The sequence below is a fragment of the Notolepis coatsorum genome (assembly GCF_963971535.1).
Source record: "Notolepis coatsorum genome assembly, chromosome: 18".
NCBI lineage: Eukaryota > Metazoa > Chordata > Actinopteri > Aulopiformes > Paralepididae > Notolepis > Notolepis coatsorum.
This window is the reverse complement of record NC_140182.1, coordinates 55320591-55332666: the sequence shown is the minus strand read 5'-3', so window position 1 is coordinate 55332666 and position 12076 is coordinate 55320591. Positions and strand designations below refer to the sequence as shown.

The following is a 12076-nucleotide window of genomic DNA, read 5'->3' as shown; positions in this document are numbered from 1 at the left end:
GGAAAAGGGCAAAAGCAATTACTCTTTGACAATGCTACAGCGCACAATAAAAAGAAAAGATCCAGGCGGAATTAAATATGCCATAGGAGTAGAAGGGTTTTAAACTGACGTCAAATCGGAGCAAAACAAGCTGAATCCGCTTCAAGAAGACGCATGACATTGGGTATATACTAATTACAACAAGACATTAATTAATTGCATTGTTACTGTTCACATGTGTGGTGTCGTCGTCGCCCGTCAGTCATATTTAAGTAAGGATAGTTTGAATGACACTTCAGCACCACGGCGCTGTCCACCGAAGTTATTATACCGTCAAAGCGCTACTGCCTATGGATAAAACAAGGTATAATAAGGATGTTTTAGGTGGTGGTAGTTTCTCTGTTAGGACATTATAGCTGAAATATATAGCCTAGCTATAGTCGGTCTGATATATTAGAGAAATAGTAAAGTAATATTCTCCAAACAATCTGCATCAGGTGCAGACCTCTTCTGGCTGGCGTCTACTAACAAAATTTATAATGCAATTTGGCTTTTAGCTGAAGTCCGGTGCAACACTAGACATGTCTAGCAAAACATTAAATATCTTTGGGACAGTTTGTGATAAGGACTCGCCTTATTTTGTTTCCGGAATCGGGTCTCATTCTCCAACGGACTTACGACAAAAAGGGCTTTCTCTTAGGGCCATTTGAGAAATTTTCGGGCAAGACATGAATATAGACAATATATTATAATATAATATTAATTATATATGTTTTATTGGGACGGTTGGTGAATCCCAAAATTGTCCCGAAAAGGTCTCAAATGGCCCTAAGAGAAAGCCCTTTTTGTCGTAAGTCCTTGGTGAATGAGACCGATCAACGTTGTATCTCTCTGGCGAGAAATAAGCGGACAACGAAAAAGACGTCACTCGCCACTTAAAGAAATCAAAAGCGTGTATTTAACAACCTCAGAAACCTTCGAAACACGCTTTATATTAACTTAATAAATAAACAAAAACGAAATATCTACGTATGTCAACGAAAATGTCCAGTAGGCCTAACTAAATAACAGATATACATCTCTGTTACACGCAAGCAGCGTCTGATGGCCGAATCTGTCAGACGGCACTGGAGTAGATATACAGTACTGTTACATCCAGAACACACACACATACACAATTACACAATTACACATGTTGCACCATCTATCTACACCCTCACACAACTCTGTCGCTTTTTCGGGAGTAGCGGGGAACATAGGACCTTTTTTTAATCGTGACGTGTACGTTTGAGAACACTACCGTAATGACAGAGAAATGAAGCAAGCTGACATGGTCTGCCCTCACACAACTCGTCGCTTTTTCGGGAGTGGGTAGCGGGTGCGGGGAATATAGAACCCGGGGAACATAGGACCCTTTTTATTGCGAGCAGGGAATATAGAACCCGGGGAACATAGGACCCAGGGAACATAGACATGCTCCCAGCACAAGCACTGGAAGCAGTAGACTAGTAGCAGTAGCATATAGCTCCATTAAAAGTGAAGAAATCCAACATCAAAACTGATGCAGTGTAATTGTTTAATAATAATTAACAAATCACAACAGGGAAAATTATGTTGCTGAAAGAGAAACAGCCAGATATCTGTACCTTCAAGTAAAACTAACCAAAACAAAACGTAAACATCATCACATCAAGCTAGCAGGTTGCTATCATTGTTGTATGTAAGTTAAATTAGAATTAAATAGTTATTTGACTGTAAATCATTTCATCACACCAAAAAAAAGATGTGATTTATTGTTAGTTGATGTTAGTTAAACATAATTCATGTCATGGTGAACATTTCTGGTTGTAATATAATAACATTAGGGATTTCTCTTCTACTAATCTCACAACGATCATACTGAATAACAACCACGATGCTCAAGCAACACTTCAAGGGTGACTTGAATTTGTTTTGTAGCTTTGTAGCCCAACAGTCTCAACACCTCATTACAGAAGACGGGAGATAAGATAAGATAAGATATTCCTTTATTGATCCCATTGGGGGAAATTCAGGCATCATAGCAGCATCCACAAGAAACAGTTAAACAGTTAAAAAGGCCTCCCAAATAGTTGAGGACAACACACACACCCTTCACACCCATTACAAATGAATGCCCTCAGGCCGTCGATACAGAGCTTCATCATTAAACAAAAGGGGCTTAGGTAGCTTCGTGCCAACCTCCATCAGACTGCTGAGCACCTAGGTCTGGTGGAGGCCGGACTGCCCCCCCCCCCCCCCCCCCCCCAAGGACTTTGGACTACTTAAAATAAACCTCCCTTCCACCTGATGGACATAATACCTGTACTACTATTATTTATTATTTATATACACATAGAACTGCTCCACATCGATTTTAATATATCATGCTTTTAAGTACTGTAGTTTTAATGTAGTTGGTGTTTTTTTATATAGTGGTCTTTTTACTGTAGTTTTAACGAAGCTGGTGTTTTTTATAGTGGTGAGTGTTTATGTATTGTGACTGTATGTTTGTATTTTAACCAGACAAAATTTGCTGTTAGTCGACTATTAGTTGACAAAAAAAAATATATATATATATATATATTATATAATATTTTTTTAATTTTTTTTTTTTTATCCTTCCATTTGGGCTGTGAGGGGTGCTTAATGTCTGAAGGAGTCGACTGAAGGCTTCTTGTCCTCTGCAAAAGCATGCAATTGGTCCACTGATAGATATTTGTCTAGTCTAGTGTGTTCATTAGATGGGTGAAATCCTCTTTCAGTGCCTCTGTGCCTGTTTTCGTAGGCAGTTAGCCTCTGGTATGCGTGCCATTAGCGTTAGCCATGCTTCTATGCCTCTTTTCTTTTGGAAAGAATGATAAAAAAAATCTAAAAAAAATATATATTATAATCTTTTTGTTTTTGTTTTTTTGGTATTCGACTAAGAGGTTGGCAGCCGACTACGGCTCCTTTCGACCGATTAGTTGACTAATCGACTAATAGGGGTCAGCCCCAGTGGAGAAGTAAAAATAAAATAGAATAAAAAAGCTGTGTAAACAATATAACAAATTAATATAATTAACTCTGGACATGTGCATAATGTAATTATGGACATGTGCATAATTATGGGCAACAAGGTGCGAGATGAGGGTATGTATGCCCTCTCAGTTATATTTGCCCTACAATAAATAGTTACAATATATAATCTAATAATCCAATAATCTAAATCTAATCTAATATATAATCTTAAAAAACCAAAATGCAAAATATATGCAATATAAAATCTAATAATCCAATAATCTAAATCTAATCTAATATATAATCTAAAACTGCTAAATGATAAATATATGATCTGATGAAGTATACAGTATTCACATAAGGTGCGGTATGGATAAGGTAGTATATTGTCCTTTTAGGTGGGAGTCAGCTACTAGGTTCCTAGTAGTTGGATGTCTGGCAGCAGTCCCTGCCCACTGTTGTGGAGCCTGATGGCCGCTGGTATGAAGGACTGGCCGAGGCGGTTAGTTGAGTGTCGGTGGGGTATGAGTCTGTGACTGAACGTGCTTCTCATCTTGACTAGAGACAATTCTGAATTAGTTTCTAAGGCAATATTATTGTGAAATTGTAGAGGAATTGTGGAGCGTTAGACTGTTCCCTCTTCTCCTTGGTTGTTGGCTTCGTGGCGATCGATCAAGAGGAGTGAATGTGGGACAAAGGAGCGTGTCCTGTGTGTGACACGTGCTGGACAGATGGACCACACGCCTCATCTGCTGGCTTTAGTCACATTCATGTTTTTTTTACGAGGCCTTTTAATTCTCACTCTATTATGTTAGTGTCAGGACACCATAATAACTCCTGGGTAATTGTCCCATTATGGAGGAACAAGAGAGAGAGAGAGACACACACAGACACACACACACCCACATCTGGTCTGAGTCAGTGGCCAATCTCTTCTGTGCTAGCATGAACACGCACACACACCCTACATACGTACATGCACACTAGAATGCACACCATACAGTAAGAGGATGCTACCACAATAATTGTAACGCATACATGTGCACACACACACACCAGACACCAGTGTGGACACCCAGGATGATTAAAGGGGTGTGACTTGGCATATTAACGTGTTCTTCCCCTTCCATTATTCATGCATTCTATTCCATGGTAGTTATCACTATCTGGGCCCACTATGCAAATGAGGCCTGGGCCTAAGGTTACCCCTGTATCTATGAATCATTTTGGTGGCAAGAAAGCCGTCCTTCATTGTTGTTTGTCGTATTGGTCGTATTTTAATGGTACTTGCGGTATGGGTTGGGGGGAAGAAATCCATACAGCAATATATTGATTGACAGTGAGTATGTAGACGTATGCAGATGTAGACAAAGTATTCCGTTGGGGATATCATTTGCTGTTGAAAAATGGTAATTCATCTAAATATATCGCAATATTGCAATATTACAATATTGTGACTCTAATATTGTGATAATATCGTATCATGGGGCCTCCAGTGAATCCAACCCCTACTTGCAGTATGGGAGGGGGAGGGGATTTGTTGTCTATTTGTTTTTAGTTTACAGAGCATATCCAATCAATCAATCAAATCCTTTATTTAACCAGATAAGCATCATTGAGATTAAAATATCTTTTTCAAGAGCGATCTGGCCAAGCAAGGCAGCAGAAAGTTTCAACATAAAAAAGAACATCACAATAAAATACAGATAAAACATTTACATCAAGCTCCAATTTCAGGCAAGTTATCAAACAGGCAAATTATCAAACACAGTTGCACTGACCAAGGGAACTGAGTTCGTAGGATTTTAAAATGGCTTTGAATTCTCCGAGGGTGACCAGTCCTGGTAATTTTAGGTCCTCCTGTATCTTGTTCCAAGATGAAGGAGCAGCATATTTAAAAGCCCTTTTTCCCAATTCAGTTCTCATATGGGGAACTTCCAGTGTTAGAACAGCTTGAGAACGAAGGGCATACTTATATTGCTTTGTGCACAGAAGCACACTTAGGTACGAGGGAACCAGTTTAAGCAGAGCTTTGTGCACCAGAGAGAGCCATCGAGAAAATCGTCGTATTTGTAGAGATGGATAACTTGCAATGGTATATAGGGTGCAATGGTGCACTCGATTTCCACATCCCGTGACAAAGCGTAAGGCAGAATGGTACACAGTATCAAGCTTTCTAAGGTACTGATCAGGTGCATACATATAGAGTAAGTCACCATAATCGAGTAGTGGTAAGAAGGTGGTCGAGATCAGGTGACTTCTCACTTTAAGTGAAAAACAGGACCTGTTTCTGAAAAAGAAGCCGAGTTTAAGCTTCAGCTTTTCCACTGAATATGTCATTCTTACAATTATTCTATCCCATGTCATCATGAAGCGAAACAGAATCATTTTGGGGGAACTGTGTGAACTGAAACCTAAGCCTAGAATATATCATTTTGCAAAAAAAATTGTGCGCCCTGCTGTTGCAACAACAACAGCAGTGAAAGAGTAACTTTTCAGATTAGCTCTCTAGCTTCAAACAATGTTCCCAGGGATCCCATGTTCCCTCTGAGGACAGTGTGTTTATTCAGTCATGAAAATATAACCTTCACGACTACGGCATAGTGCACCTGTAACGTCTCCCGTGTCTCCAATAGAATGCGTGATTTAGATCCTGTGATATCTCCAGATCAGATTTAATAACATTTCTGGCAGTCTAGTGCTGTGGTTAGATTAGGCCTTTTAAATTAGATTGGGCTTCATCGTTCGTCGAATCAGACATGATGTTATGCAATAGACATGTGATTAAATATAGTGGAGGATACACTAAGGACAGAGTATAACACTATTCATCACAGCCGTCGCTCTGCTCTAGGGTTCTGTGATCACAGGGTTTCAGGTCGGTAGGTACAGTTAAATATTAACCATCCCACCCATCTCCCTCATTTTCTCCTCTGCACTGCCTCCCCCTTCATATTTCTCCTCCTCTCTCATTCTCTTACCTGCATATTTAATTTGGACAGAGTTAAACATTAACTGTGTTCCGTTCTCCCCCTCCCTTCTCATTCTCTGGTGCCGAAATTACCCTTGAGGGCTGACTTGAGATCAGCTCTCCCCCTCCCCTTCTTTATTTCAACCATTGGTGGGGCAAATTGCTAAACGTACCCCAGATCTGCATTTCACCCCTCCCTCCTGCCCATAATTCTAAGCTCCGCCTGGTTTCCTGGGGGAACCGGTTTGATTTGTACAGTGACTGACTGACAGCCAGACAGACATGCAGGCAGAGGAGTTGATGTATAAACAAACTGAGCAGAGCAGTTACCACCAGATGAGAAAACCAGCACCTGAAGAGAGGAGTACAACTTCCCTGTAGACATAGTCGGTCTAAAGAGCAGTTCTGACATGGACAAGTGGCGTGTGGCCGACAGGAAGAGGGAAACCCAGCCTAACTGGAAAGACATGCACCCAGGTACTGTGGAGATGTTGATTTTAATGTCTTTAAACTCAGACATGCTTATTAACACTCAGCGTTCCCCTGACCATCGTATAGGTGGAGTTAGTTGAGCTTGACCTGCTAGAGGCGCAACCTCAAATAATTGTATATGAGACTTGCTGGTTTCAGTAGAGCGTGTTCTGTGTTGCGTTGTGTAAACACTGCTGACCTAATACTACTGACCCTTTTTAACTGGTTCACACAGACACACAAATACCCATTACACCTTTAACCTGCCTGTTGTTGATTCACTACTATGCTTGAGATTGTTATGTGGTTACACTTAATATAGTAATGTGAAACATTTTGTTCCCCAGCAAGATCAACACAAGCAGGAACAATGAAACGATACGCACGGTCCACGGAGCGGTACTTAGAGGCGTGAAGCGCAGTCTGTCTGTCGGCGGTATAGCAACATGAAAACACCAAGTAGAGGGTCAAAGTCCCTGGGCCCTATTCCCCGTACCTGGCTAACTGAGTTAGCCGGATAATTTTCAGCATAGCTTGACTTAAGCCAGACATTTCCGTTCCCCGACGTCAGATTTTCTAAGTCACTATGGCAACAGATCGAAAAGTTTGAACCTGCTCCAGAGCAGGTTTAGTTGAGTTAGCTGGATATAAGCTGGCCACTCCCTCGGAACAAAATGGCAGCTCCCTTCCTCAGAGATTGATTGATTGATTGGAAATTTACAGATTGCAGAATGGGGTACAATACAGTACGGCTCAATACACACAATTGTTAAGGGGATGCAGACCCAGAGAAAGACTTTCGTCTTGTTTACATCAGGGTCCCCCATTTTCAATTCATAATGACATTTATGACATACATGACATACAGATATACAGATATATCATGACATTTATGACATACATGACATAAAGATATACAGTACTGTTACATTTGTGACATACAAGATATGCAAATATACAGTACTGTTAAACAGAGATCCTAACAGAAAATATATATACGAGGGGGAGGAAACTGTACATTGGGAGGGGGTGGGAGGGGGTGTTTGGACATTTACGGGGGCCAGTTTCGAATTGCAGCCTCCCGTAGGTGCTCTTTGATCCCATTATAATTATACCATTCTGAATAATGTTTTTGCGAGATGATTTCCAGAATGTATTGATTTCATAGAATGTGTGAAATAGGCCTATAATTAAAAACAATTAAAATACATTAAACTGGTAAAATAAATGTTTTTGAAATGTAAAATAATAGACCTAAAATTCTGATAATAAATCATATTCAGCCTATGGATTTCCTATACTGCACGACCACGACACCTGTTTGAGCAGCGGGATGAGGCGCGCTTGTTTCTGATGGAGAATGCGTCCCAGATCGCTGCCCACCTCCGATGCCGACTAGATATCAATTGAGGGGGAATACGCACAGCTATACCTACCTATTTGAAAAAAACATTATCTGCACTGACTTATATAAAAAATAAGTACAGATCACATCTGAATGAATGTGGAGGATGATCTCTGAGTCGCTGTTTCCAAAATTAAACCCAGACTATGCCCATCCATCTCATTAGATGAGTTGAACATTATAGCCTTCTAAATGAAACACGCTATATGTATTCATTTTATGGTTGTTTGATTATTGTGTTATTTTGTGTAGTTATTGTGCGTGTGAAAAGCCTCCAATGCATATGTGTGCGTGTGAACGTTTGCATGTTTCAACCACCTCTATATAATAGTGGGGGTCGCGGCTCTCTGACACCGTTATTTTGGGGGTTGCGGCCTGAAAACTTTAGGAACGATGTATTTATTATATTACATGATACCTAAGCGCATACAGTACAGATATCCTCATAAGTATCTATTAATTCGTATCAATTAGATATACTCTTTATCTTTGGGCTTGTTTTTGTATACTTATTCTGAAAGAGTTGAAATAATTATTTCCGCTAGCAAGATCTCATTCGATTATTCATTCCATTAAGCCTATTGCCAGCAGTTACATTTAAATAAATATAATCTGATTGATTGGGATAATGAGGGACTTAAAATGTGCCTATAGATTATGCATTTAACTTGTCGGCGAGGCTATTGAGCCGTACTGTATTGTACCCATTCTGCAATCTTGTTAATAAAGTTTTAAATCAATCAATCAATCAATGCCGTTAGAAAATCAGGATTTCTGCTATCGACACCTGCTGTCTTTTCAACTGAAGCGGCCGCGCGCACTTATCCTGAGTATCAAGTCTGGTTCGAATGAACAAGACTGAATCAGCGTTCGAGGAACAGGGAAATCCCGGATTCAAACATCAGGTTAATTGAATCTGGATAATGGGACTTTTGATCGACTTAGTTGAACCAGGTACGGGGAATAGGGCCCCAGGTGTGTTTTGACTCTGAGGAAGATGTTTGGCCTTGTCATAAAAAAAAGCAATGAGCAGTGCTCTCCAGCCTTCTCTGGGTTAAGTCTGGGTGAAGTTTCCCCCAGAGAGAGAATTTATTCTGTATCGATGTACAGTATGTCACTATATCTGCTTAGGTATGGAAGGCGTATTTATCATATTGAACTGCATGGTAATGTTTGATATCAAACTGAAACGTTTTTATTTTTATTTATACAACCTTGTGTATCACAATTCATAAAATAAGAAACATTTTGCAATCACACTGGTTGACCATACACGATAAAACAGATATACAGATAAAATACAGTTTTCCCCAAGGGGATCAATAAAGGATCAATCTTATTTTATCGTACTGTATCTTACAGTATGTGGCTTGGCGGCATACCGATATTCCATGCAAAGGTATGGATTTATACTATACCATTGTCCATGATATTCAGTGCATAGTGCATACCATATATAGATTTCAATATGTATATTTGTATTATCTTGCAGAAGTATTAAAAAGTAAAAGAAAATAGAGCATTTGAAAGGAGATAGTACCATAAACAATAAATAATCCAAGATAAAGATATAAAAAGGATGTCATATCACATTGTAACTGGTACTGGTAAACAGAATACCATGAAGTACTGTAATACCGTCAAAACTAAGAAAAATATGGTGATATGATCATTTGGCCGTATCGCTCGGCTACACTAGGCTTTGATACGCCTGCCTAATTATACTGAGGTATTCAAAGTACTCGCTGCTTTATCAGTCAGAGGCAGAGGATAGAGAGGAGAGACTGGTTCAATGTGCTCTTGCTGATTGATGGTCAGACTCTGGTCATGTCCTGCTTGATGCAGCACTGCTGTGCCGACTGCACCTCCACGTCTGTCCTGCATTTACTACTGTGGTGTGTTTCATTAACCTTTATTTAATCAGGTTAGACCCACTGAGATTAAAATCTTCAGTTTTCATACAGTGCACACAGAAGGTGTGACATGATAAGATACACACTAGAGATACACAGACACACAGGTTCTCAGATAGACAGAGAGAGACACACTAGAGATACACAGACACACAGGTTCTCAGATAGACAGAGAGAGACACACTAGAGATACACAGACACACAGGTTCTCAGAGAGACAGAGAGAGACACACTCGAGATACACAGACACACAGGTTCTCAGATAGACAGAGAGAGACACACTAGAGATACACAGACACACAGGTTCTCAGATAGACAGAGAGAGATACACTAGAGATACACAGACACACAGGTTCTCAGATATACAGAGAGAGACACACTGGAGATACACAGACACACAGGTTCTCAGATAGACAGAGAGAGACGAGATACACAGACACACAGGTTCTCAGATAGACAGAGAGAGACGAGATACACAGACACACAGGTTCTCAGATAGACAGAGAGAGACACACTAGAGATACACAGACACACACTTCTCAGATAGACAGAGAGAGACACACTACTAGAGATACACAGACACACAGCTTCTCAGATAGACAGAGAGAGACACACTAGAGATACACAGTCACACAGGTTCTCAGATAGACAGAGAGAGACACACTAGAGATACACAGACACACAGGTTCTCAGATAGACAGAGAGAGACACACTAGAGATACACAGACACACAGCTTCTCAGATAGACAGAGAGAGACACACTGGAGATTCACAGATAAACAGTGAGATACACACTGGACATGCACAGACTCTCAGATAGACAGTGAGATACAGACTAGAGACACACACAGTGAGATGCATGCACACACTCACTCACTCACTCACTCACTCACTCACTCACTCACTCACTCACTCACTCACTCACTCACTCACTCACTCACTCACTCACTCACTCACTCATTCACTCACTCACTAGGGCTCAGGCGATTACAATTTTCTGGGCTCATAGTAATTATTATCAGTGAATAATTGAAGCTTCATTCTTAAGCTCAAGGTAGACGTCCACGTGGGTCTTTTAGCTGCGGTGGTTTGTGAGGGTACCGGCGTTTATGGTTCCACACAACCTTTTTGCTGATCCCTCCTCCGAGCAGGTAAATGCTCAAGGTGCTTGCGTTCAAGTAAAGATTTTACTTTACTGCGCAGGTAAATGAGAACTATGGGTCCCCAGGGTAGATGGGTTCTCTAAAAGTTCTCATGGACTAAATGTCCTTGAGTCCTGATCTTTGAAGATGAATGTTGGGAGTATCTATAAATGATTTAATATGCTTGCTGTAGGCAACCATTCTTTTGGACTGGGTGAAAAAACAAACCAAATTGACCCCAAATGGTGGATGACATCAGAGAGAAGCTTCCTGAGGGTGGCTTTTGAAGTTTTCTGTTTGTTTAGAATCTATGTGATCTATTACAGAAAAGCAAGCCGTGGTTTGTCAGTGTTTTTCTATTGGTTGTTCTCTTTTCTTCTCTTTTCTTTTCAATGTCTTTTATGTTGTTGATGTTATAAAAAAATAAAAATAAAACATCCATAAAAATATTGTAGAGGGAAAGAAAGATCACTATGGCAACACACACACACACACACACACACACACACACACACACACACACACACACACACACACACACACACACACACACACACACACACACACACACACACTCAAAGACAAACAAACAACGTACAGACACTTGGGAACAAACACATATAAACAGGCATACAACATAGTATAGGAATCACCAGAGGCCCCACGATTATAACCATACTATACTAGTATATAATACTATAGTATTGCTCTTTTATTACCTGATTTTCTAAAATTTATCTAATAAGATTTGTCTGTTCACCTCATTCAAATTTTTATTGCAGCAAAATTGGGGATCATCGATTGGAAGTTTTAAAATATTGATACTTGCCGTCAGTGTATTGATATATTATCGGCTCGCAAAATACGGTGATATATCTCTGTATTGATTATTTTCTCCAACCCCTGCAACATAGTCTATACACACACACACACACACACACACACACACACACACACACACACACACACACACACACACACACACACACACACACACACACACACACACACACACACACACATGTTTGTTTATGTCAACTTAACAGCTCATTGGCTGTCGGATAGAGACAGGTCCTAGCAGGCAGGGGGGTAGATGCTCTGCTTCCCATATGATTACAGTATTATGTAAACAAGCACAACGCTCACCAGGGCATGAAATTAACTTCCCGGTGAAGCC

The 12076-nt window shown here is 40.2% G+C and overlaps 1 protein-coding gene across 4 annotated transcripts in view; it reads left to right on the top strand.

The window, feature by feature from the left end:
- The window catches only part of LOC311245628 (FYVE, RhoGEF and PH domain-containing protein 4-like), a 281410-nt gene that overhangs the window by 141292 nt on the left and 128042 nt on the right, over positions 1–12076 (top strand). The window contains exon 1 of one of the 4 annotated variants that reach the window (XM_084335540.1): positions 6327–6445. The exons of the other annotated variants lie outside the window; for them this stretch is intronic. Coding sequence (XP_084191666.1) covers positions 6379–6445 — 67 coding nt within the window. The 5' untranslated portion in view covers positions 6327–6378. Of the gene's footprint in view, positions 1–6326; positions 6446–12076 lie in introns of those variants that run through there. 4 annotated transcript variants of the gene reach the window in all.